The 26,095-nt window shown below is 50.4% G+C and overlaps 2 protein-coding genes across 2 annotated transcripts in view; one reads left to right on the top strand and one right to left on the bottom strand.

Annotated features, from left to right (window-relative positions):
* Positions 1-1,150: 1,150 nt before the first annotated feature.
* Positions 1,151-15,771, bottom strand: SYT11 (synaptotagmin 11). Its single transcript, XM_068175170.1, has 4 exons — positions 15,607-15,771; positions 10,169-10,983; positions 3,869-3,989; positions 1,151-1,464 (listed from the first exon to the last, which is right to left on the bottom strand). Exons 1-4 carry the CDS (start codon positions 15,638-15,640, stop codon positions 1,151-1,153), a joined length of 1,284 nt encoding a protein of 427 aa, XP_068031271.1. The 5' UTR covers positions 15,641-15,771.
* Positions 15,772-16,159: 388 nt separating this feature from the next.
* The window catches only part of LOC137463770 (GON-4-like protein), a 37,644-nt gene continuing 27,708 nt past the window's right edge, over positions 16,160-26,095 (top strand). Inside the window, exons 1-9 of the mRNA XM_068175165.1 lie at positions 16,160-16,472; positions 18,662-18,826; positions 19,533-19,729; positions 21,894-21,968; positions 22,380-22,430; positions 23,028-23,078; positions 23,416-23,511; positions 23,727-23,831; positions 24,542-24,712. Coding sequence (XP_068031266.1) covers positions 16,214-16,472; positions 18,662-18,826; positions 19,533-19,729; positions 21,894-21,968; positions 22,380-22,430; positions 23,028-23,078; positions 23,416-23,511; positions 23,727-23,831; positions 24,542-24,712 — 1,170 coding nt within the window. The 5' untranslated portion in view covers positions 16,160-16,213. The remainder of the gene's footprint in view (positions 16,473-18,661; positions 18,827-19,532; positions 19,730-21,893; positions 21,969-22,379; positions 22,431-23,027; positions 23,079-23,415; positions 23,512-23,726; positions 23,832-24,541; positions 24,713-26,095) is intronic.

The following is a 26,095-nucleotide window of genomic DNA, read 5'->3' as shown; positions in this document are numbered from 1 at the left end:
CCCCTCACAGGTGGTTCCCAGACTCAGGAGTCAGTCAGGATTTCAGGATTCCCCCAGGCTGCCTTCCAACCCCAGGTGTGGCACATTTTTAGTGCCAGGCTTTGCCCTGTGTTTACTCCTCTTGTGGGAGCTGGCTCTTAGGTGACTGCAGGATCATGTCTAATGCAAATTGACTCCAGCATGGATGAAGGGAAGCTTTGTCACCTTTTCATGGACAAGCTCTGCCTCCAGGACCTTTGCCTGTCTCAGCTTTGTTTTGCCATTAAACAGAAATTATCAGAAATGATCAGAATTTGACATGTCGTGTTTAAAAGTTTCCTTACCAATCAATGACACATCAGTGTTTGGGTTTCCTTGGGCCCTTCATGCACAGACAGGATTAAATAAAATGAACCTGAGCAGGATTTCCCCAATTCCTACAGTCTGTGAGATCCTGCCTGTGTGCCGCCCACGTGGCAGCGGGATCAGTTTGTTGGGGTTTGGATTTTAGAGTCAAGTCTTGGCTGCTGTGACCTCACAGCTCCCCCAGGTACATCACAACGACAAGGATTTCTGTGCCTGACACAGAATTGTTTCTTCTCTGGAGGCCAGTGCCATTTTCCCTGTATTTTCCTTTTGTGCCAGTGCAGAATTCTAACCCAGCTCTACATGGAAACGTGGTTGGGACTCCCAAACCAGCACAGAACAGAACTGCAAGAACCAATGGGCAGGCAAAACTAACAAGAAACTAGAGGTTAAACAGCAGAATCCAGAAACTTGGGGAGAAGCCTAATGAAGACAGGCCAATCTTGGTGAATACCAGCAAAGACAGCTCGGCACAAACACAACTTCCATAGTGACAGATAATTGTATTAAAACCTGCAACTTGATATTGGCAGTTATACTAATTTCAGTTTGTAGTAGGCATGCAATAGCGTGATTACACTGTTATATATATTCGTGGTACCTTTTTTTTTTTATTTATTTATCATTATTTATTCCCCATCGTTTTTTTTTTTCTTTGTTTTGTTTTAATGCTCCTTAGAATTTTAGTGCCCTGCAAAAACCACATCACTAAAGAGAACCAATCAGCTGCTGCTTCTCAACGCAAGTCGTTTAGTCCTACAGCTAAAACAAGGTTTAAGTCTGTCCTAGGGGGGTCAGCCTGGCCTTAGTACTCGCTTAGGCTGTGCCACTTGGCCACGGCTTTCCTGGGGCTGTCGCAGACCTCGCGCCAGTGCTCGGTGCCCGCGGCGCTGGCGCTGTGGGCGCCCAGGATCAGCCTGCCCACCACCTCGTTCTTGGTGGTGCGGTCGAAGTCGATCACCAGGAACTCGATGCTGATGTCGGGCAGCAGATCCACGGGGATGTCGTAGATGAAGGACTCGTTGAAGACGGGGTTCAAAGTGCACTTCTTGACGTGGGTTTTCTTCTTGGCGATGCGCTTGCGGCCGTAGTAAACGTTCACCTTGACGTAGGGGTCTGCTGGGGGGAGAGGGAGCAACCAGTGACACGGCCCAGGAGAGCTCCACACGGCTGGGAGGCACTGGCACGGGCTGCTTTGGGCTGGGAGGGACTTAAAATCCCATTCCACTCCTGCCCATCCCATTCCACACCCCAGGTGGCTCCAGCCTGGCCTTGGATGGGCACCCTGCACCAGGGCACGGGCTGGGAGGCACTGGCACAGGCTGGTTTGGGCTGGGAGGCACTTCAAAGTCCCATTCCACTCCTGCCCATCCCATTCAACACCCTGGGTGGCTCCAGCCTGGCCTTGGGCACTGCCAGGGATGGGCACCCTGGGCCAGGGCACAGGCTGGCACTGGCACACACTGGTTTGGGCTGGGAGGAACTTTCAAAATCCCATTCCACTCCTGCTACTCCTGCCCATCCCATTCCACACCTTCCACTACTCCAGGTGCCTCCAACCTGGCCTGGGCACTGCCAGGGATCCAGGGGCAGCCACAGCTTCTTTGGGCACCCTGTAACAGGGCATGGGCTCTGAGGCACTGGCCCACACTGGTTTGGGTTGGGAGGGACTTAAAATCCCATTCCACTCCTGCCCATCCCATTCCACACCCCAGGTGGCTCCAGCCTGGCCTGGGCACTGCCAGGGATCCAGGGGCAGCCACAGCTTCCCTGGGAAATCTGGTTTAATGTATTTAATCCCAAGCACCCAAAGATTAGTGAGCTCAGGAGTTTCAGCTCCTCACTCCCCCCCCATTTTAGGTGCAAGGGGATTTTTGGTGGGGGGAATTCTCCTGGGCAATGTTCCCATAGAACCATGGAATGGTTTGGGTTGAGAAATAGACTTTAAAACTCATCCAGTCTCATGGACAGGGACACCTTCCACCATCCCTCTCCAACCTGGCCTGGGGCAGCCACAGCTTCTCTGGGCACCTGTGCCAGGGCCTGCCCACCCTCACAGGCAGGAATTCCTCCCCAATATCCCATCCAGCCCTGCCCTCTGGCAGCTGGAAGCCATTCCCTGGCACTCATAAACTCCCTGCTGGCTCCTTGCAGCACTGGCAGGCCACAGTGAGCTCACCCCAAACCCCTCTGTTCCCACACTGAGCACCCCACCCTTGCTCAGGACACGGCCCAACAGAGGCTCAAGGCACTTCCAATAAATTGCAGATGGGAAATGCTGCCAGCAGAAAGTACTGGGAAAGCATAAAGTTTAAAACAAAGCCTCCCTTTTCCCCCAGCCCTCAGGCAGCTGCTCTTTATGCAGACACTGGTGAGGATTACAATCAAGATACCAGGCACTGAGGGATTTTTTTTTCATTCCACACAAGTTTTGAGGGCCCTTGCCTAGCTGGCACTGCCTCTTTTTCACCTTTTTTTTTTCTTTTACCCAGCTGAAATGGGCTTATGCATAATACAAAGATCATATAAATAAACAGTGTTAGTCACAAGATTCTGCAGGAAGAAAAATTTTATCCTGTGGTTGGAGACTAGACATGCAGAGCTTTTTCTTCTTTCTTTTTTTTCCCTTAAAAAAAGAGTAAAATGTAGGGCCTACAGTAATTAAGCCTAGTCTGGATTCCTTCTGAGGTGCCCAGGAGAAAGCTGCAGAACCAGGAGCAGGTTTGCTCTCGGGCTGTTACTGACTCTCAAGTTGATTCCAACCATTTCCCCAGAATCCTGAAGGAGACTTTGCTAAGGGGATTCAGGAGTGTGAAAACCTGTGAAACGGCCAAGCCAGAACAGCTGCTTTCCTCTCTTCAAACAGCACAAGAACAACATAAACGAACACACCCAAGACCAGAATTTTTGGGAGCACAACTCGACCCCCCCGGCTGTCCCCTCCTGGCAGGAGCTGTGCAGAGCCACAAGGTCCCCCCTGAGCCTCCTTTTCTCCAGGCTGAGCCCCTTCCCAGCTCCCTCAGGAATTCTCCAGCCCCTTCTCCAGCTCTGCACATGCTCCAGCCCCTCCAGGTCTTTCTTGTCATAAGGAACCCAAAATTGACGGCAGGATTTGAGGCTGCTCAGCAGTGCCCAGCACAGGGAACGGGCACTGTCCTGGTCCTGTGCCACCTGGGCTCTCCCAGGTTGGTGTCCAGCCCCTACCAGGCAGGACCATTCCCAGTTTTCCTCACACCATTTGCCTCATCCCATGGATCCAGACAGTTCTGGATCCAGCACAGAGCTGCTGCCTTCACAAAGCCTGCATGAAGTGCTCCCAGCAGAAGGAATTTGGGCTGGCCTGCACAACCACCTGCAGGTGAGTGATGGAGCACTCAGAGCAATCCAAAACCCTTAAGAAGAACTTGAGGAAAAATGTGTAAACAGCCAAAATCTTCAGCTAAAACAAAGGCCAAACCCTGCAGCTGAACTTGGGGATTTATGTTTTCCCCACACACTCAAAGATGGAGAAAATAGCTTCTACCTGAGAGGCCAGTGATGTCCATCTTTGGCAAATGCCTGGCTTTCAGCACCACCACGGTCATCCTCTGTGCCACGGGCTGGTAGGACAAGGACACCTGCAGCTCCCCTCTGCTGATGCACTTCTGCAGGGTGAAACGCACAGAACTCCTTAGGACAAGGTGGTCTTACACACAGGGGGTCCCCAGAATTTCCTGTCCTTGTGTGAAATGCCTAAAAAGTGGGAAAATGAGCCCCAGGTGCCTCAGCTGCAGAAAGGGAAGCACCCCGTGCTCACCCCACAGCTGTGAGCATCCCCAAGCCTGGAACTCTGCATTTCTAGGAGGGAAAACCTGGTGGGACCTTCTGGGAGAGGAGTGGCCCTGGGGGATGTGTTACCAAAGGGCTCTGAGGGGTTCAGGAGCTCAAAATCCAAGGATTTTTTTTGGGTTTCAGTAGCTGAGCCCCTCTTCAGGAGTGTCCCGACAGTCTCACCAAGGCTGCCCTGGGGGATCTGTTACCAAAGGGCTCTGAGGGGTTCAGGAGCTCAAAATCCACAGATTTTTTTTGGGTTTCAGTAGCTGAGCCCCTCTTCAGGAATGTCCTGGCAGTCTGACCAAGACTGCCTTTGGGGAACTGTTGCCAAAGGGCTCTGAGGGGTTTAGGAGCTCAAATTGCACAGCTGCTCTCCTCTCTTCAAACAGCACAACAACAACATAAATGAAAACATCCAAAACCAGAATTTTGGGAGCACAACCCTTGATTTTTTTGGGGGTTTCAGTAGCTGAGCCCCTCTTCAGGAGCGTCCTGGCAGTCTCACCAAGGCTGCCTTTGGGGGGTCTGTTACCAAAGGGCTCTGAGGGGTTTAGGAACTCAAGTTCCACTGATTTTTGTGGGGTTTCAGTCGCTGAGCCCCTCTTCAGGAGAGTCCTGGCAGTCTCACCAAGGCTGCCTTTGGGGAACTGTTGCCAAACGGCTCTGAGGGATTTAGGAGCTCAAATTCCACTGATTTTTTTGGGATTTCAGTAGCTGAGCCCCTCTTCAGGAACGTTCTGGCAGTCTCACCAAGGCTGCCTTGGGGGATCTGTTACCAAAGGGCTCTGAGGGGTTTAGGAACTCAAGTTCCACTGATTTTTGTGGGGTTTCAGTCGCTGAGCCCCTCTTCAGGAGAGTCCTGGCAGTCTCACCAAGGCTGCCTTTGGGGAACTGTTGCCAAACGGCTCTGAGGGGTTTAGGAGCTCAAATTCCACTGATTTTTTTTGGGATTTCAGTAGCTGAGCCCCTCTTCAGGAACGTTCTGGCAGTCTCACCAAGGCTGCCTTGGGGGATCTGTTACCAAAGGGCTCTGAGGGGTTTAGGAACTCAAGTTCCACTGATTTTTGTGGGGTTTCAGTCACTGAGCCCCTCTTCAGGAGAGTCCTGGCAGTCTCACCAAGGCTGCCTTGGGGGATCTGTTACCAAAGGGCTCTGAGGGGTTTAGGAGCTCAAATTCCACTGATTTTTTTGGGATTTCAGTAGCTGAGCCCCTCTTCAGGAATGTCCTGGCAGTCTGACCAAGACTGCCTTTGGGGAACTGTTGCCAAAGGGCTCTGAGGGGTTTAGGAGCTCAAATTGCACAGCTGCTCTCCTCTCTTCAAACAGCACAACAACAACATAAATGAAAACATCCAAAACCAGAATTTTGGGAGCACAACCCTTGATTTTTTTGGGGGTTTCAGTAGCTGAGCCCCTCTTCAGGAGCGTCCTGGCAGTCTCACCAAGGCTGCCTTTGGGGGGTCTGTTACCAAAGGGCTCTGAGGGGTTTAGGAACTCAAGTTCCACTGATTTTTGTGGGGTTTCAGTCGCTGAGCCCCTCTTCAGGAGAGTCCTGGCAGTCTCACCAAGGCTGCCTTTGGGGAACTGTTGCCAAACGGCTCTGAGGGATTTAGGAGCTCAAATTCCACTGATTTTTTTGGGATTTCAGTAGCTGAGCCCCTCTTCAGGAACGTTCTGGCAGTCTCACCAAGGCTGCCTTGGGGGATCTGTTACCAAAGGGCTCTGAGGGGTTTAGGAACTCAAGTTCCACTGATTTTTGTGGGGTTTCAGTCGCTGAGCCCCTCTTCAGGAGAGTCCTGGCAGTCTCACCAAGGCTGCCTTTGGGGAACTGTTGCCAAACGGCTCTGAGGGGTTTAGGAGCTCAAATTCCACTGATTTTTTTTGGGATTTCAGTAGCTGAGCCCCTCTTCAGGAACGTTCTGGCAGTCTCACCAAGGCTGCCTTGGGGGATCTGTTACCAAAGGGCTCTGAGGGGTTTAGGAACTCAAGTTCCACTGATTTTTGTGGGGTTTCAGTCACTGAGCCCCTCTTCAGGAGAGTCCTGGCAGTCTCACCAAGGCTGCCTTGGGGGATCTGTTACCAAAGGGCTCTGAGGGGTTTAGGAGCTCAAATTCCACTGATTTTTTTGGGATTTCAGTAGCTGAGCCCCTCTTCAGGAATGTTCTGGCAGTCTCACCAAGGCTGCCTTGGGGGATCTGTTACCAAAGGGCTCTGAGGGGTTTAGGAACTCAAGTTCCACTGATTTTTGTGGGGTTTCAGTCGCTGAGCCCCTCTTCAGGAGAGTCCTGGCAGTCTCACCAAGGCTGCCTTTGGGGAACTGTTGCCAAACGGCTCTGAGGGGTTTAGGAGCTCAAATTCCACTGATTTTTTTTGGGATTTCAGTAGCTGAGCCCCTCTTCAGGAACGTTCTGGCAGTCTCACCAAGGCTGCCTTGGGGGATCTGTTACCAAAGGGCTCTGAGGGGTTTAGGAACTCAAGTTCCACTGATTTTTGTGGGGTTTCAGTCACTGAGCCCCTCTTCAGGAGAGTCCTGGCAGTCTCACCAAGGCTGCCTTGGGGGATCTGTTACCAAAGGGCTCTGAGGGGTTTAGGAGCTCAAATTCCACTGATTTTTTTGGGATTTCAGTAGCTGAGCCCCTCTTCAGGAATGTTCTGGCAGTCTCACCAAGGCTGCCTTGGGGGATCTGTTACCAAAGGGCTCTGAGGGGTTTAGGAACTCAAGTTCCACTGATTTTTGTGGGGTTTCAGTCGCTGAGCCCCTCTTCAGGAGTGTCCTGGCAGTCTCACCAAGGCTGCCTTTGGGGAACTGTTGCCAAACGGCTCTGAGGGGTTTAGGAACTCAAGTTCCACTGATTTTTGTGGGGTTTCAGTCACTGAGCCCCTCTTCAGGAGAGTCCTGGCAGTCTCACCAAGGCTGCCTTTGGGGAACTGTTGCCAAACGGCTCTGAGGGGTTTAGGAGCTCAAATTCCACTGATTTTTTTGGGATTTCAGTAGCTGAGCCCCTCTTCAGGAGCGTCCTGGCAGTCTCACCAAGGCTGCCTTGGGGGATCTGTTACCAAAGGGCTCTGAGGGGTTTAGGAACTCAAGTTCCACTGATTTTTGTGGGGTTTCAGTCGCTGAGCCCCTCTTCAGGAGTGTCCTGGCCGTCTGACCATCAGTTCACCCTGCAGAGCTAGAGGATGAAGATGAAAAGAAGATCAAACCAGAGCAGGTGTCACCTCAGCTGAAGCTGCTGTGCATCCCTACAAAGACTAACACTGCATTACCACAACATGAAGAGGATGAGTTTTGCTCTCCAGCCGCTGGGTGTTAACCCCCACTGAGCTGGCACGAATTGAGGTGCAGTTTATTTGCTGTCAAGGTGGGAACTCAGTCTCTGAGCTGCTGAAAGTTTGGGTTCCCCCCCAAACCTGCCCCTGCCCCATCAGGGACTGGGATCTGGTCAGTGAGGCCCCAGGGAAGGGATTTTTTCAATTTTCTCCTTTCCCAGCAGTGAAGCACAACAGCAAACGCCCATCCCCTGCTCTGAGGTGAAGCTCTGGCAGTGCTCCCCTGCTCAGCTTAGCAGGAAAATGCAGAGGGTGAATTTCAGCCTGCGAAATGTTCATTTTCATTAGGCAATTTCTTTTTATTTTTCTGTGTGTTTAACACAAGTTTTTCAAATGCATGGGATCACAGAGTGATAACTATCCTGTGTTGGAAAGGGCTCACAAGGTCTGTGGAAATCCAGCTGCTGGGAACTGACTGCTCATGCAAAATTTTGGGAGGAGAACATATATATTATATGTAATAAAATAGAATAAACATAATAAAATAGAAATAATATAATATAATATAATATAATATAATATAATATAATATAATATAATATAATATATATTATATATATTATATATAATATAACATAACATAACATAACATAATATAATATAATATAATATAATATATATAATATAATATAATATAATATAATATAATATAATATAATATAATATATATACTATAATAAATATAATATAATATAAATAATGTAATATAATATAATATAAATAATATAAGATCAAATATAATAAATATAATAAATATAATAAAGCAAATTAAAGTATAATAAAATAGAATAGAAATCAGAAAATATAATAAAACACAATAAAGAAATATAATAAAAATAAAGAATCCATATAAAAATAAATAACATAAAATAAATAAAATGAAATAAAGATATATTAAACATATAACAAATTATAATAAATGTATAATAAATATATAAAAAATTATAATAAATAATATATTCCTGGGCCTGGAATAGAAATGTTTGGAACTTTTTTCAAGCATGCACATCTGGCACCAAGATAAATCAATTTTTGATTAGTAATAAATGTTAAATAATTTGCATCCTTGATTAAAATTATTTATCTTTAAATCTATTTTTCCCTCTATTTTTAAGCTATTACTTCTAAGAGATCCAGTCAATACACTGAAAAAAAATATTAAAGACCCTGAACCAGCCACTTGTTTTATCATGATGTAAAGCTTCCCTAGAACTGAAGAACAGCAGTTACCAGAACTGTTGTTTTTTTGGGGGTCATTGACATAGAACCTCCTATAAAAATACTAGAAAAAAAGGAAAAATAAAAAAAAAGGAAAAAGAAAAGCTAAGCACCCCATAAAGTAGAAACATTTCAAGTTAAATAATGCTGTTCTAGGACATCAGGAAGGATTCCTTTTGCTTTTGGACCTGGGAGATGGGCAGCAGAAATCAACAGAGCAAGAAGATTAAAATCTGAATTATCTCCTCCTCCCCCTGAGCACCCAAACATCTGCTCATCCTTCTGCTTACACCAGCAGGCACTAAGAGTGGGATTTATTTCACCCAGATTTTAGCTATCTGCATTTTGTTCCCAATCCAACCCACCTCAGGTGGGATTCCTGGGAGCTGATTTCTGCTCCAGGACCAGGGGAATCAGGTCAGGCATTTTACAGCCACATTTCAGCTGTAAGTACTTCCAAAGAGAGGGGTTTAAACTGCTCAGATCAGAGAAATCTCCCTCTCTCAGTGAGGTTTGCAGATGAATGTCCTGTTATCACATCAGCTTTTATTTGGAGATGGGAATTTGCCTTTTTTCTTGGCACCATCCATCATAACATTCATCATTCCTGTGCCTCAGGAGTGACAAAACCTCATCCAATTGCCATCACCACAGAGCAGAGAAGTGCCCAACTAAAACCACAGCCACATCTCACCAAAAATGTGAATTTGCCTTTTTTCTTGGCACCATCCATCATAACATTCATCATTCCTGTGCCTCAGGAGTGACAAAACCTCATCCAATTGCCATCACCACAGAGCAGAGAAGTGCCCAACTAAAACCACAGCCACATCTCACCAAAAACGTGCACCTGGGGAAAAACCAGAATTTAAAACCAGCATTCATGGCTGAGGATCTGCATCATTCCTGCCTTTTAAACCACTGAGGCTCCTGGATCAAAAGCTCGGGGATCAAACACAGGCCAAGGAGTCACCCTACATGGAAGTGACTTTTGAGGATCTCCCTGGTCAGCTGGACCTTCCCAGTGCTCGGATCTACCCCTGAAAGGTGGATATATCACACCAAAAATGTGCCTTTGTGGAAAAAACAGAGTTCACGGCTGAGGATCTGCATGATTCCTGCTTGTTAAACCATGGAGGCTCCTGGATCAGAAGCTCTGGGGTCAAACACAGCCATATCACACCAAAAATGTGCATCTGGGGAAAAAACAGAATTCACAGCTGAGGATCTGCATGATTCCTGCTTGTTAAACCATGGAGGCTCCTGGATCAAAAGCTCTGGGATCAAACACAGCCATATCACACCAAAAATGTGCATTTGGGGAAAAACCAGAATTTAAAAACAGGATTCATGGCTGATGATCTGCTTTATTCCTGCCTGTTAAACCACTGAGGATCAAATCTCTGGGATCAAACACAGGCCAAAGAATCACCCTACATGGAAGTGGGGTGAACATACTCACTTGGATGTTCCTTTTGAGGATCTCCCTGGTCAGCTGCACCTTCCCAGTGCTGGGATCCACCCCTGCAAGGGGCACCATCACCTCTCCAATCACATCATCCCGGGAGAAGCGGTCGAAGCTGAGCACGAGGAAGTGCAGCACCAGGTCCTGCAGCTGGCTGTAGGGGATCCCATAAAAGGTGAAGGTCTCGTCAAAAACGGGCTCCAGGGTCTTGCGGAGCACGCGGGTCTTGACACGGTGCCTCTTGTCGGGCAGAATTGTCATCTTGATGTAGGGGTCAGAGCTCTGGGTGTGCTCGTCCATCACGGGCAGCCCGTGAGCCTCCTGGATGGTGACCACCAGGGCCTTTTTGGGGAAGTTGTAGTCCACTGAGAAAGTCAGGTCTCCCAGCATGACGTCGTCGCCCGGGGAAGAAGGGGAGGAGGTTTTACTCCCTCCCGGAGTGAGGCTTTGATCTGGGCTGAGTTCATCTCCATAATCGACTTTGATGGGGAGCTGGTCGACCTGGGGGGGTCCATCTGGAGCCTTGGTGGGGCCCATCAAGCCAGACTCAGCAGCATCCACCAGGAGGTTCCCCCTGCCCCCCTCCTTGGCCGTGCCGTTCTTGTCTCTCCGGATCCGGTTGATTTTCTTCTTGTTGCTCAAGGTCTCCGGGTAGATGCTGATGCCTTTCAGCATGTGAATGAATTTGTACGGGGGGGTTTTGTGCTTCTTTTCTGCTTGCTGGTGACAGCATGTCCACACAAAGACTGTGACTGAGACAGAAACCACCAGGACGGTGGCTCCAATGAGTCCTGCCACCACGGGGGACACATCTGTGGGAAGACAAGGCAGTGAGGAGCAGCACACCTGGCTGCAGATCTGCACGCTCCTGTCACACTCTTAATTCTGGGATCTGCCTATCACAGCTTCCCCAGACATCATCCTATCTCTAAATTTATTTCTCACACTCCTAAGGCGTGCCTGACCTGTGTTCCATGAGCTAAGGAGCTCAAACTGTTGATTGCCTCCTCTTGCCAAACCCAGCTCCTGCATCACCAGCATCTCCATAGGAACGCGGGCTCTTGATGTGCAGGAAGCATTTTCTTTTATTTTTTTAATGCCCTGTTCAGGAACGTTACACAACTCTATTTTCACTACAGGGAAGGAGTAATAAATAATGCTGGATTTGAGATATCCTTCATTAACAATCTTTAAAATATCCCCTTGCCTTGAAATGGTTGTTTTGCCCTGGCCCTTGTGGCTGAAGCCAGGGGTAAACCTGAAATCTCCCAAAGAAATCCAGTGTCCAAACCAACAGACAGAAAATCCTGGGCTTGGATTTAGGGATTATCTGATATTTTCTAGATTTTATGTCGACTGTGTTAATCAGTAATGGCAAGGCAGAATTAAAAAAAAAACAAACAAACAAAAAAAACATTCATTTTTATTTCCTTATTTGCTAATGGATGACTTTGGAGAAGTTTTACCAAGGCACAGAATGAACCCAGTGGTGCTGAGCTCCCCAGGACACTGCACTGACATCCTCCAGCAATTCTGAGAGGACTGAAAGCCTGGGCTTGATGGAGAGCATGTGGAAGAGGAGATGCAAAAAGAACTGGGGTTGTTCAGTCTGAAAAGGGGAGGAAAAGGAGGGGATTTTTTGCTGTCTTCTGTTTCTTGGTGGGAGGTTTTAAGAAGGTTTAAGTTTCATGTAACTTATTTTTGTATTCCTGGTTTTAAAGCCGTTTTCTTTTATTTTTGGAAGCCAGCAAACAAACAAACAAATAAAAACCCCTCTAACACTATGTCTCTTTCTTTCACAAATTGTCCATTTCAACAAATGGACAAATTTGACTCCTTTACCAAAAACTCGTCATGACAATCATGGCAGCACCCAAATGAGGCAGCTGGTTAAGAAAAGGTAAACTTGTCTCATTTTCCTCTTCATTCTGTTCCACAAACAGGAGGAAATAATCTTCTAACCTCATCCTTGAAGCTACAGAGAGCACCACGAGTTTGGATTTTCTCTGTTCTTCCCACATCACCATTTACTGAGGCTAACGGGCTGGAAACTGAGCACCTGACAGACTCAGGGAAAATTATTTTGTCTGCCCCCAAAACTGGAAAAACCACTTTTAGTTAGACAGAAACCTTTCTGACCTGCAGCTGGAATCTTTGGCTGATTCCACAGAGAAACCTGTCCCTGGTCTCACTGCAGAGCCTGGGATCGAGTTAATTAAAGCAAGAAGAATTCACAATATTGACAGAACACCACCCCAAAAACCCAACTTCAGTTTGCTATTTAATGTTCCCTCTTTGATATGAGGCAAATGATCTTTAACAGCTCATTTGGAGACAATTCAGCTTCAAAAGCTTTGGTGGATGTGTAAGAAAAATGCTGAAACTCCATTCCCATCCTTGTTCTTATTCCTATTCTTACTCTTGTTCTTATTCTTATTCTTATTCTTGTTCTTGCTTCTTGGGGTGTGTTTTATTTCTATTTTGTCCTCACAGGATCAACTCTTGTACCTTCATTTCTTGCATCTCTGATGGGACAATTACAGAAGCAGCACCCAACAGCCACACCAGAAAGCACCAAATAAATATTTTCTCTCACTGAATTATCATAAATCTAAAAATTATTTCAACTCTCAATATGATTTCGACTCTAAATGTTATTTCAAGTCGTACATTTGGCCCCCATGATGTTCTGTGGCAAAGAGCTCCTCAGGCTCATGAGGTTTGCTGTGTCCTACCTCATCTCATCCAGTGCCTGTTAGTGCCTCAGTTGCTCACAATCCCCCTGAAGGATCCTATTTATGTAATTATTCCATCCATCCCTTAGTCCTGTCTCCATAATCTCTGAAAACTATGCTGGTCTAAAGCTGCCTAAACCCAAATTTAGTGAAGTTCTGCAGCTTTCAGAGCACACCCCACGCCCAAAGTCCACTTGAAATGGCAGCACAGCCTGACACCTCCCTCCAGCACAGCAGAACTTTGGTTTTTTATCCAAACTTTGTGAAAGCTGTCTTTGTTCCAACGTGACTGCTACAATTCGACCAAAACAAAATCAAAAATCACTGAAAACCTCCTTTTAAACCCGATCTTTGCTAAGGATACCCCAATGGTGGCCAATGGTTAAATGGTGACAGCACGTGGATCCCAGGAAACACAAGGTAAGAGGGAAGTGGGGCCGTTTTCCAGGAGATAAATGGGGCTGGATGGAGGAATATCCCTGAATACTTCGGGAGTCAGAGGAAATGCAGCACCCGGCCGTGCCCAGGGTGGGAGGGGAAGGTCAGCGGGGGCTCCAGGACAGGCGGGGGCAGCGCTCGGGATGCTCAGCCTGGAGCAACCCCCGCCCTCCTCACCCTGGGGCTGCACCAAAACCATCCCAAACCCCAGCGTCCTCAGCCCCGAAATCATCCCAATCCCCAGCGTCCTCAGCCCCGAAATCATCCCAAACCCCAGCGGTCCTTGGCCCCGAAATCATCCCAATCCCCAGCGTCCTCGGCCCCGAAATCATCCCAAACCCCAGCGTCCTCGGCCCCGAAATCATCCCAAACCCCAGCGGCTCTGGGCACCCAAAACAATCCCAAACCCCAGCGGTCCTCGGCCCCAAAATCATCCCAAACCCCAGCGTCCTCGGCCCTGAAATCATCCCAATCCCCAGCGGTCCTCGGCCCCAAAATCATCCCAAACCCCAGCGGCTCTGGGCACCCAAAAACATCCCAAACCCCAGCGGTCCTGGGCACCCAAAACCATCCCAAACCCCAGCGTCCTCGGCCCCGAAATCATCCCAAACCCCAGCGTCCTGGGCCCCAAAATCATCCCAAACCCCAGCGGTTCTGGGCCCCGAAATCATCCCAAACCCCAGCGGTTCTGGGCCCCGAAATCATCCCAAACCCCAGCGGTCCTGGGCCCCGAAATCATCCCAAACCCCAGCGGTCCTGGGCCCCGAAATCATCCCAAACCCCAGCGGTCCTCGGCCCCAAAATCATCCCAATCCCCAGCGGTTCTGGGCAACCAAAACCATCCCAAACCCCAGCGGTCCTCGGCCCCGAAATCATCCCAAACCCCAGCGGTTCTGGGCCCCCAAAACCATCCCAAACCCCAGCGGTTCTGGGCCCCCAAAACCATCCCAAACCCCAGCGTCCTCGGCCCCGAAATCATCCCAAACCCCAGCGTCCTCGGCCCCGAAATCATCCCAAACCCCAGCGGTTCTGGGCCCCGAAATCATCCCAAACCCCAGCGGTTCTGGGCACCCAAAAACATTCCAAACCCCAGTGTCCTCGGCCCCAAAATCATCCCAATCCCCAGCGGTCCTCGGCCCTGAAATCATCCCAAACCCCAGCGGTCCTTGGCCCCGAAATCAACCCAATCCCCAGCGTCCTCGGCCCCGAAATCATCCCAATCCCCAGCGTCCTCAGCCCCGAAATCATCCCAAACCCCAGCGGCTCTGGGCACCCAAAACCATCCCAAACCCCAGCGGTCCTCGGCCCCGAAATCATCCCAAACCCCAGCGGTCCTCGGCCCCAAAATCATCCCAAACCCCAGCGGTCCTCGGCCCCGAAATCATCCCAAACCCCAGCGGTCCTCGGCCCCAAAATCATCCCAATCCCCAGCGGTCCTGGGCCCCGAAATCATCCCAAACCCCAGCGGTCCTGGGCCCCGAAATCATCCCAAACCCCAGCGGTCCTGGGCCCCGAAATCATCCCAAACCCCAGCGGCTCCTCGGCCCTGAAATCATCCCAAACCCCAGCGGTCCTCGGCCCCAAAATCATCCCAAACCCCAGCGGTCCTCGGCCCGCCGCCGCCGGGCTGGGCCCGCACGGGGCTCAGCGGGGTTTGGAGCTTCTCCATCGCCCCCGCGGCGCTCCCGGTACGGGCTCCCGGCTCCGCCCGGGCCGGTTCCCCCTCCCCGCCCCGGCCCCGCCACCCGAGCATCCCCCGGAGCCCCGGGCAGGCCCCGCCTGGTGGCGCCGGTGCCGGTGCCGCAGCCGCCCCGGGGAGCGCGAACAAAGGCCGGGGCGCGGCGCGGCCCGGCACAGACATCACGTCATCGGCCCGCTCTGCACCTGCCACCGGCCCCCGCTCCGCCGGCGACCGCCGGCACCGGCCCCGCGCCCGCGGCCGAGCGCTGGCACCGCCCCAGCAGCGGGCGGCGAGCGGCGGCGGCCGCGGGGGGAGCGGCATCGCCCGGCCCGCGGGGGCGGAGGGGCCGCGGGATGCTGAGGGACCGGAGCCGGGCGATGCTGAGGGGCCGAGAGACGCTGAGGGACCGGGGGATGCTGAGGGGCCGCCGGGTGCGGAGGCCCCGGACCGGCGCTCCCGTCCCCGCGCGGCGACAGCGGGGCCGAAGGCGCCGCGCACGGCCCGGCCCCGGGGGCGCCTCTCGGGACCCCGCCGGGGCGGACGGGCCGCAGCCGGGGCCGCCGCGGCCCGGCCGCACTCACCGAAGCCGGGGTGGACACTGGTGATCTCGGCCATGGCCCCGCCGAGGCCGGGGCCGCGGGGGTGCGGGGCCCGGTGCGGAGATGCTCGCGGCCGGGATGCAGGAGCTGCCGACTGGTCCCGCTGCGGCGCTCGCCCCGCCCGGCCCCGCCCCGCCCGCGGCGGCCCCGCCCGGCGGTGACTCGGCAACTGGCGGGGCTCCGGGCACGGAGCCGTGGGGCGTGTGCCCGCTGGGGCTGAGCCCCGCTCCCACCGGGAGCCGACGGCAGCGGCACGGCGGGCGGCAGCACCGGGCGGACCCGCTGTGCTCCACGGGGACTCCCCCGACGGGAGAGGCGGGCGGGGGGCTCGCCGCGGGCAGCGGGGTGTGTGAGCGTGTGTCTGTGTGTGCGAGGGGTCGCCCCGGGTCGCGGCGGCGGCGCCCAGCGAAGATGGCGGTGCCCGCGCTCGGTGCCCCGTCCCCCCCCCCCCAGCCCCGCCTCACCGGGGACCGGCCCCGGGCGCGCATGCGCGGGGCGAGCCCCGGGCGCTTCCGCTTCCTGCGCGGCGAGCGGGACCGGGCGGCCCGAGCGGGGCCCGCAGCAGCCCCGGAGCGGCCCCGCGGCCGCCATGGCGCTGGCGCTGAAGATGCTGCCCTGCAAGAAGCGCAGAGCGGCGGCGGCGGGGCCGCCGAGCCCGAGGGAGCGCGGGGAGGACGCGGAGCTGCCCGGAGGCTCCGGCGCTGCCGATGGCGGCGGCTCCGCCAGGCCCGCGGGAAGGGGGCCCGGGGAGGCCTCGCCGAAGAGCGGGAGGAAACCCCCCGGGAGGCCGGCCCTGAGCCCCGGGCAGGAGCTCCCCGCGGGCCCCGGCAGCCCTGCGGCGGCGGAAGGTACCGGGAGGGGCGGCGGCTTTGCTCCCTGGGATTTTGCGTTCATTTTGATCCGGATTTTTTTTTCCCCTAGGGGGTATTATACATTAAAATGAAAATGAGGTTTTCCCCGATGTTTCCTCATCCCTGGAAGTGTCCGAGGCCGGGTTGGACGGGACTTGGAGCAGCCCGGGATGGTGGAAGGTGTCCCTGCCGTGGCAGGGGTGGGATGGGGTGGGATTTATGTTCCCTCCCCACACGAACCATTCCGTGATTTTGTGGGAAAGGGTTCCGTGCGTGTTTCTTATCCCCCCTGAGGGATAAGAAGATGAGGGGATTGGAGATGAGGGGATTGGAACATGTCTCTCACAAGGAACGGCTGAGGGAGCTGGGGCTGCTCAGCCTGGAGAGGAGCCGCAGCTGAGAGGGGCCTCAGCCCTGGCTGTCCCTGGGTGTCTCTGGCTGTCCCTGGGTGTTTCTGGGTGTCTCTGGGTTTCCATGGCTGTCCCTGGGTGTCCCTGGCTGTCCCTGGGTGTTTCTGGGTGTCTCTGGGTTTCCATGGCTGTCCCTGCGTGTCCCTGGCTGTCCCCAGGTTTCCATGGCTGTCCCTGGGTGTTTCTGGGTGTCTCTGGGTTTCCATGGCTGTCCCTGGGTGTCCCTGGCTGTCCCTGGGTGTTTCTGGGTGTCTCTGGGTTTCCATGGCTGTCCCTGCGTGTCCCTGGCTGTCCCCAGGTTTCCATGGCTGTCCCTGGGTGTTTCTGGGTTTCTGTGGATGTCCCTGAGTGTCCCTGTCCATCCATGAGTGTCCCTGGGTGTCCTCAGGTGTCTCTGGATTTCTGTGGGTGTCTCTGGGTGTCCCTGTCTGTCCATGAGTGTCCCTGGGTGTCTCTGGATTTCCGTGTCTGTCCCTGTGTCCCCCTGTCTGTCCCTGTGTCCCCCTGTCTGTCCCTGGCTGTCTCTGGGTGTCTCTGGGTGTCCTTGTCTATCCATGAGTGTCTCTGAGTATCCCTGGGTGTCTCTGGATTTCCGTGTCTGTCCCTGTCTGTCCCCGTGTCCCCCTGTGTGTCCCTGTGTCTTCCTGTGTCCCCCTGTGGGTCCCTGTGTCCCCCTGTGTGTCCCTGTCTGTCCCTGTGTCCTCCTGTCTGTCCCTGGCTGTCTCTGGGTGTTCCTGAGTGTCCTTGTCTGTCCATGAGTGTCTCTGAGTGTCCCTGGGTGTCTCTGGATTTCCGTGTCTGTCCCTGTGTGTCCCTGTGTGTCCCTGTGTCCCCCTGTCTGTCCCTGTGTGCAGGAGGGCAGGGCAGGCCCAGGCTCTGCTCCAGGCCCAGCGATGGCCCCAGAGCCCCGGGCAGGGCCTGAGCCCAGGAGCTGCCCCTGCCCAGGAGGCAGAACTCCTGCCCTGGGCAGTGCCAGCCTGAGCAGAGCCCAGAGAGGCTGTGGAGCCTCCCTGCCTGGATATCCCAGAGCCGCCTGGCCGCAATCCTGTGCCCTGGGATGGCCCTGCCTGCACAGGGCGGTGGCACAGGTGACCCACGGTGGCCCTTCAGACTTGATGGTTTCTGTCATTCTCAGATGATGAGAATCATCTCTGGTTCTTGTGCTGCTGTGATGAGCTCCCTGATTTGACTGAAAGCTGAGTTTGTGTCAAGGAAGGAGGTGGAACAGGACAGTTCCCAGTTGTTTTCTAGGCTGTGGGTCTGCCCAGAACAGGAGGGGAAGGGTTTGAAGGGTTTGTAGCCACCCCTGCAGCCATGTGGGTTCGTTAGCCCACAGTGGCCATGGAAATGCATCCCAAGGGTGCAGCCAAGTGTGCTGTTCCAGCTTGGAATAACCCCCTGGCTGTGCCTGCCCCTCCTGTGGCAGGAGCACTTGTACAGCAGGGACTGGAACCACGTTTCGGAGAAATCACCAGGTTCTGGCAGTTGGCTGATGTGACAGGGGCAGGTTTGAGTGTGGCTGTGCCCAGCTGATAGTGAGGGAGCAAGGCTGAAATAGCTGGAATGGGATCTCTGTGCCTGGGGCTGTTTCCAGCAGGATGGAGCTGCTGCTGCCCTGTGCAGCTGCATCACACCTATGGCTGTTGGTATGATGTGTTTGAATGGGAAATTCAGTGGGAAATTAATGGAAAATTTGTTAGGTGCAGCACACACCTAACAAATGCGTTATCTTTGCTCTGTGGTGTATCTGCCTACAGCTGGGTGTTCTGTTTCCAGGGAAAATCCCTAAGCTGTACACAGAGGTGGAAGTGAGTTCTCAGCGGGATCCATATCCAAGTGAAAACGCTGGTGCAGTGCCAGAGTCTCCAGGGAGAAGCTCCCTGCAGATTTCTGCTGCCAGAAATCCCACCACGATGAAGCCACTGAAGAACACCAGAGCTGGTGAGTGGTCCCAGCAGAGTGATGAGGAAAATTTGGATTTGGGGCTCTTCTGGATAAATCTGGCTGATACAACAAACTCTGGAATTGTGAAGATGGTGGGGGCTGTGTAGGTGTAGGGTTTTTTTTTAATTTTCATCTTGTGCTCCATAATTCAGTGTCCCAGTGGAACTTGCTGGAGTTGATCTCTGCAATTTTTGGCTACTAAAAATCACTGCTCTGCTTTAGAGAAAATGAATCGGCAAAGCAGGAAAACCCTTTTTAAGTCCTGGAAACCGTACCCTATTCTTGCTTAGTGGAACCTGGAGTTTTACAGCACTATTAAAGGTGTAAAAAGGCTGCTGAGGCCATTTTATAAATCACTCTGGAGGAGGTGGCAATTGCATGACCTTAAGTAACTCAGTCAGGTCCTGCAGAACTTGAATCCATCATTCAAAAGACTTTCTAGTTCTCAGGGCTGTTTCTGTTTGGGTGGTCTTGCATCAGCTGATGGAAGTTCTGCTGTTTCTTGCAGGATGAGTCTTTGCAGGATGAGTCTTTGCAGGATGAGTCTTTGCAAGGGGAATCTTTGCAAGGGGAATCTTTGCAAGAAGAGTCTTGCAAGTTTTTTGCAGAACCCTAGTTTGTGTTTCTTTTCAAACTCATCCTCTCACGACGTGCCGGATGCGAAGCAGCCGAGGTTTTAGATTCCATTTCTGCTGATTTTCAGAGGAGCAGGACGGGGAGGACGGCGAGAGGAGGAAGAGGAGGAGGAAGGCAACCAAACGGAAAAGAGAAGGGAAGAGCCTGGAAGAAGAGAGCTCCTTGTCCTGTGACATCAAACTGGACGAGTCCCTGGACCGCACCCTGGAAGATGGAGCCAAGCAGCACAACCTGACCGTGGTCAACGTCAGGAACATCCTGCACGTGAGTGTGGGGGACTGGGCACTGCTGGTGCCTCTTGGATTCCTCATTCTTGGTCAGCACCTGTTTGAGTTCCAGATGCTGAGAATTTTAGACTTTCTGTGCTGACAGACTCTGGCTCCCTGGAGAGCACTGCATTTGACCTGAGGCTGTGGAGAAGGCTTCCAAAATTGAATGATAGAACTGAGATTATGGGTGTGGAGTTGATTGGAGGTGTGTAATATCACGGGGTGGAAGACTTAGGGTTTGGGGTTTTAGAATATAATAATATACATAGAGCAAGATGGAGGTTTTAGAGCAGAGGCTGCTTCTTCCCCTTCTTCTTCCCCTTCTTCTTCCCCTTCTTCTTCCCCTTCTTCTTCCCCTTCTTCTTCCCCTCCTTCTTCCCCTCCTTCTTCCCCTCCTTCTTCCCCTCCTTCTTCCCCTCCTTCTTCCCCTCCTTCTTCCCCTCCTTCTTCCCCTTCTTCTTCATGGGTTTGGGTAGTTTTTTGTAATTGGACAGAAAAGTCCTCATTGCAGACTTTGAGGGATTAGTTATTAGGTTAAAAGTGTAAATAATTTAGGTGTCATTTCTTAATTGGATAGTTTAGCCTTAAAAGATCTTGTAACAAGAGATAGTTAACCACTTTGTGCCTGGTTACTGAAAGACTGCAGAACTCACTGCTGTGAGACTGTAACATAGATTAGAAGTTATAAACACCTGAGTCTGAATGTGAACTGTCCTCTCAAGTGCCTTCACTCCCAACCTCAACAGACGTAGAAAAAGGAAGCCAAAAACCAACAAGCACCCATGTCCTGATCTCTGCTAATAAATCTATCTAGAGGGAATCCAGTGAATAAATCTGTGAGGATGGGATCTCCTGGTGTCTGTGCCACTCACCTGGAGCCTGCTTTGCCAGCAGGTGTTGATCCCATCTTCCCAGTGTTTACACCTGGGCCTTTTTTGCATTTTCTGAGCAGCAACAGCAGGAATAACTGAATTAAAATGATCCTTCTGGGCCCACGTGAGCAGGTGTGGGCTGTGAACTCTGTTTCCTTTTTTGAATGAGCTGTTTCATCATAAAATCCTGGTGGAATTGTAGTGTTGCTGACAGAAATGCATCACTTTTAGTTAATCTCCATCACACAGCTCTCAGTTAGAGAGGAGCTGCCAGAAGAATATTTGTGCTGTCACAGCTTTGGAGTGAATCTCTAACTCTGCACCTCTGCTGAGTCTTTTCAGTCCATCCCAAAGTGGGATCTGGAGAGCAATAGTATTTATTTTCCCACAGGATCAAAAGTCAAAATTTTGTTTTCCCTGCAGCCAGAATTGTTCAAATCCAGGTAATCTCAGACACTTTCCCTTTTTGTGACAGACAACCTGGGGACTGCCATGGTTCTTTCAGGCAGGTTCAGCAGTGGATTCTGTGCAAGTGGCCCAAATGAATGCATTTCTCTATCATGTGCTGCTGTGGGAGGACTGGAGATTCCTCACAGTCACCTGCCTTCCCTGAGGCCTTATGGGAGCATGCAGAAAATGGGATTCTGTGTCTCTCCTGCCTTCCCCTATTTCTCCCAAATATGTGCAGTGTTGGCTGGAATGCAATTGTGAAATATTTGAAAGACTGGATATTATTCCATACTTTCTCCAGAGATTTACATACTCCATACTGGAAAGTATTCCATACTTTCTCCAGTGATTTGGGAGCCTGTGAGTGCTTAAAGATTGAAGTTTAATCAAGATTTAGGTTTTCTTTTGCAGCTTCACAGCAGCATTCCTGCTGTGACTGGGAGCAGCACATTTTACTGATTACATGACATGACTGATTACTGATATCAGGGAAACTGGTGTGGGCTTTTGTTTTGACTGTTTTCTTTTTCTCTGCTGGGAATTTATTCTGGAGAGCATTCACAGAGAACATAGTGCAAATGTTTTAATCACTGCTGTGATTTAAATTTTAAATTTATTAATTCATTTAAAATTTTTATATTTTAAATTAATTAATTTATTTAAAATGAATTCATGTAAATTTTACTGTCTGATCTCTGAACAGTTATTTTTGCTACAGTGTAATTACAAAGCCTGTTGTACACGGAGTATTTCCCTATTTCCAGGTAGTTTATTCCAACACTTGTTGTATTGTCTGTTTCTCTCTGCTAAACATCCTGGTTTTGTGTGTTCCTTTAGGAGGTGATCACAAATGAGCACGTGGTGGCCATGGTGAAAGCAGCCATCAGTGAGACAGAAGATATTCCTTTGTTTGTAAGTTAAAAACTTGCTCAGTTTGTTTTATCAGTTGTTCCAAATGCACAAGGCCTTCCTGGGCCATAATGGGATGTGGGGAGAAGAGGTAGAACAGAAAAGTAATTTACTTGTTATAATAATTAGGTTTCATTATCAGATTTGCCACCTGGATGAAGTGAGTAGTGTCTGAGTGTAAATTATGAAACAGAAATAGGAGGAGTTATTTTTGAGGTCGCTGTGGTGATGTCTGAAGGGTAATTAATTTAAAGGTAGTGAATTTAAAGGCAATGAATTTTAAAAAAGAGAAAAGCTTCATAGTAAGCTATACTTTACTCATAGTAACTTTGCTGATAGCAAAGAGTTGCTGGGGAAGTCTGTCATTAAGGAAAGGACTGAACTTGTTGCTGTTGTCTTGTTTTAAACTCTCAGGAGCCCAAAATGACTCGTTCCAAACTGAAGGAAGTGGTGGAGAAAGGAGGGGTGAGTAAATCATCTGCTCCAACTTCTGCTCTTTGTGACAGTGACAGCACCCCAGGGAGTGGCTGGATATAGGAAAAGCTTCTTCCCCCAGAGGAGCCCAGGCTCCCCAGGGAATGGTCCCAGCCCCAGGGCTGCCAGAGCTCCAGGAGGGTTTGGACACTGCTCCCAGGGATGCACGGTGGGGGTTGTTGGGGTGTTTGTGCAGGGCCAGGAGTTGGACTCATGATCCTTGTCCCTTCCAACTCAGCCTGTCCTGTTGTTCTGTGAGTGCTTTTGGTTGTGTGACCCTCTAAGAGAAGCATAAATGTGGTTTGAGTCTTGAAGTGAAAAGAATCAGTTAAGGCAGTGTTAAGAAAAAGGATTAATTTGAGCTGAGCAGCACAGAGCCAGGTCAGGCTTGGCAAGGGCAGTGAACTCCCAGTGTCCATTGTCCTGAATTCCATTCCTGGAGATCCCAGGGGAGATTTGAAGGCTTTCTTTGAGCTCTGTTGTTGCTTGGCCACTGTGGAGATCAAGGTCACATGCTCAGGTGCTCCTTAGATTGATGAGATTGACCCTGCCTGTGTGACACAGCCCAAGTGTTTTTGCTGTCCCCAGGTGATTCCAACATGGAATATTTCTCCAATTAAGAAGGCAAACGAGGTGAAGGTAAGTGAAGTATTGCTGGGAAAGGGGAGATCATCCTGGAGGCTTCCAGCTGAGGCAGAGATCTTTTGGAGGGCTGGAGCAGACGCGTGTACTAAAACCATCTCTGAGCTGGTGTCTGCTCATGCAGTTTCCATCATATAAATTCTAAATAATTTGTGCCTCTTCTTGCGCTGTCTCAAACCACTTGCTTTCCTTTGCCAATCTTCTAGTAATTTATTTCTTCAGGATTTCCTTTCTGAGCTTCAGGGTGTTTCCTCAGTTTGAACTATTTGCTCTGACTGTGCACCTCCTCCTCCCCCTGCTGTTAAAGTGGTCACCCTCTTTCTCTTGTGTGCAGCCCCCTCAGTTTGTGGACATTCCCCTGGAGGAAGATGATTCCTCTGATGAAGAATACCAGCCTGATGATGAAGAGGAGGATGAGACTGCAGAAGAGGTAAATGTTCCGCACAGAGCTCTGTGTCTGAGGCAACAGAACACTCTTTATTTTAACACCTGGATACTTGTAAGCCATCCTGGACCTTCCACCGATCATTCTTCAGTGCTCTACTATTCATTTGGCTGGAAGAGAGTCTTTGAAATGTTATTTGGAGCAGTTATTGATTGTGGCAGGATGGTTTTTGAGAGTGTTGTGCACCTCTTGCCCTGCAGAGCTTGCTGGAGAGTGATGTGGAGAGCACAGCTTCTTCTCCTCGTGGAGCCAAGAGGTCCAGGACAAGGCGCTCCTCTGACGAGGAGGGAGGGACGGTCTGTGAGGTAAAGCTGGAGGAAACAGTCATTGTTCCTAATTTATTCATCCAAACCCCCAAAAAGATCAATTCCTAAAGCTGTGGGGACATTCCAGCTGCCAGGTGGATTTAGGGTCCCACTGCCACGTTTCCTTGCAGGAAGGGCTGAGTCTAAAATAAAGCTCTGGGCATGGAAACTGTTGTCAGTTCCTTAGATAATGATTATTTTTCTGATAATTGCTGAGGAGTGCAGGAGAATGGCTTCCTGTGCGTGGCTTAGGAGCAGAAAGTGAGTTTGGTAAAAGCATAAAGGTGTTGGTGTGACTGTGCACAGGCAGAGGGAGTGGTGGGTGCCGTGTGACACGGGCCAAGGATCAGCAAACAAGAATCAGGAAGCCCCTGGGAGCTGACACTGGGATCAAACCCAGCAATATTATACTGCTGCTTCCACATTCTACTCACCATGAGTTTGTTTCTGGGAGGATTCTGCCACAGTAGTTGGTGTTCAGGTTTGTCAGCTGTGGTAAGGTTGAGACTGATACTCAGATCTTCCAAATGTCCCCTTTCCAGAAAATCTTGATATTTCTTTGTACTTTCTGAAAACCAAAGTGAGTGTAATAGGAAAAATCCACATCCTTCTGTGAAGCATTTCTGGTCAAGCAGAAAAAGGGATTTACTCTGTCTTTGCAAACATCTGTTCTGAATAAAACCTTTTAACACAAAGGCCTTTTTAATTAGGTGGAGATGGCCACTTCACCTGCCGTTAGACACATCAGTGCTGAAGTGGTTCCCATGGGCCCCCCGCCACCTCCCAAACCCAAGCAAACCAAAGACAGCACCTTCATGGAGAAGCTGCACGCCGTGGATGAAGAGCTGGCCTGCAGCCCTGTCTGCATGGACTCCTACCAGGTACACTGCTGGCTCTGGTTACAGTTTCACAGGGACGAGGGGACGTTCTGGGCTTCTTCTGGGACTTTCTGGGCTTTATCTGGAACTTTCTGGCATGTTCTGGGCTTTGTTCTCTGGGATGTTCTGGGTTTTTTTGATTTTTTTTTTTTTCTGGGATGTTTTGGGTTTTTTCTGGGAATTCTGGGATATTCTGGGCTTTTTTTTCTGGGATGTTTTGGGCTTTTTCTGGGAATTCTGGGATATTCTGGGCTTTTCTTTCTAGGATGTTCTGGGTTTTTTTTCTGTTTTGGGACTTACTGTTTTTTTCCTGGGACTTTCTGGGCTTTATCTGGAACTTTCTGGGATGTTCTGGGCTTTTGTTTCTGGGATGTTCTGGGTTTTTTTGATTTTTTTTTTTCTGGGACGTTTTGGGCTTGTTTTGGGCATTTTCTGGGAATTCTGGGCTTTTGTTTCTGGGATGTTCTGGGGGTTTTTTCTGTTCTGGGACTTACTGTTTTTTTTCTGGGACTTTCTGGGCTTTATCTGGAACTTCCTGGGACGTTCTTGGCTTTTTGGCTTTTTTTTCCCTGGGATGTTCTGTTTTTTTATTTTTGTTCTGGGACGTTCTGGGCTTCTTCTGGGACTTTCTGGGCGTTATCTGGAACTTCCTGGCATGTTCTGGGCTTTGTTTTCTGGGATGCTCTGGGTTTTTTTGATTTTTTTTTCTGGGACGTTTTGGGCTTTTTCTGGGAATTCTGGGATATTCTAGGCTTTTTTTCTGGGATGTTCTGGGTTTTTTTCTGTTCTGGGACTTACTGCTTTTTTTCTGGGACATTCTGGGCCTTATCTGGAACTTTCTAAAATGTTCTGGGCTTTTTTTTTCTGGGTGGTTCTGTTTTTGGTTGTTTCTTTTTTTTTTTTTTTTCTGGGATGTTCTGGATTTTATCTGGAACTTTGTGGGATTTACTGTTTTGTTTTTTTCCTGGAATTTTCTGGTTTTTATGTTTTTTTTTTTTTTCTGGGACTTTCTGGTTTTTTGGTTGTTTGCTATTTTTTTTTGGGGGGGGGGACGTTCAGGGTTTTTTCTGGGACTTTCTGGTGTTCTCTGCTCCTGTTTTTCTTGCATTCTCCTCCTGTAACTTCAGACAATCAGTGGAGCTCTGAGCAGTCTGGGCTAGTGGAAGGGGTTGTAATAATGTGATATTTGAGGTCCCTTCCCATCCAAACCACTCCATGGATCTTTGATTCTGTAAAATTGAATCTGTAGTGTACGGGGCATTCAGAGGCAGCTGTTAAAAACCTTGTTAGTGACACAGATTTTTGTTTTTTGTACTGACACTGTTTATGCTCCTAAGTCTCTCACTGCTGTGGTTTCAGCTGTTAAATGTAACTCTGTAACATTTA

The sequence above is a fragment of the Anomalospiza imberbis genome, chromosome 29 (assembly GCF_031753505.1).
Source record: "Anomalospiza imberbis isolate Cuckoo-Finch-1a 21T00152 chromosome 29, ASM3175350v1, whole genome shotgun sequence".
Taxonomy (NCBI): domain Eukaryota; kingdom Metazoa; phylum Chordata; class Aves; order Passeriformes; family Viduidae; genus Anomalospiza; species Anomalospiza imberbis.
This window is presented reverse-complemented; position numbering and strand designations above follow the sequence as displayed.

Excerpts from the sequence above, each read along its gene's own strand:
- SYT11 (XM_068175170.1), bottom strand. The coding sequence starts at position 15,640 with ATGGCCGAGATCACCAGTGTCCACCCCGGCTTCG. Across the intron at positions 10,984-15,606 it reads CAGTGTCCACCCCGGCTTCG|ATGTGTCCCCCGTGGTGGCA; the intron begins GTGAGTGCGGCC and ends GTCTTCCCACAG. Across the intron at positions 3,990-10,168 it reads TCCTCAAAAGGAACATCCAA|AAGTGCATCAGCAGAGGGGA; the intron begins GTGAGTATGTTC and ends TTCACCCTGCAG.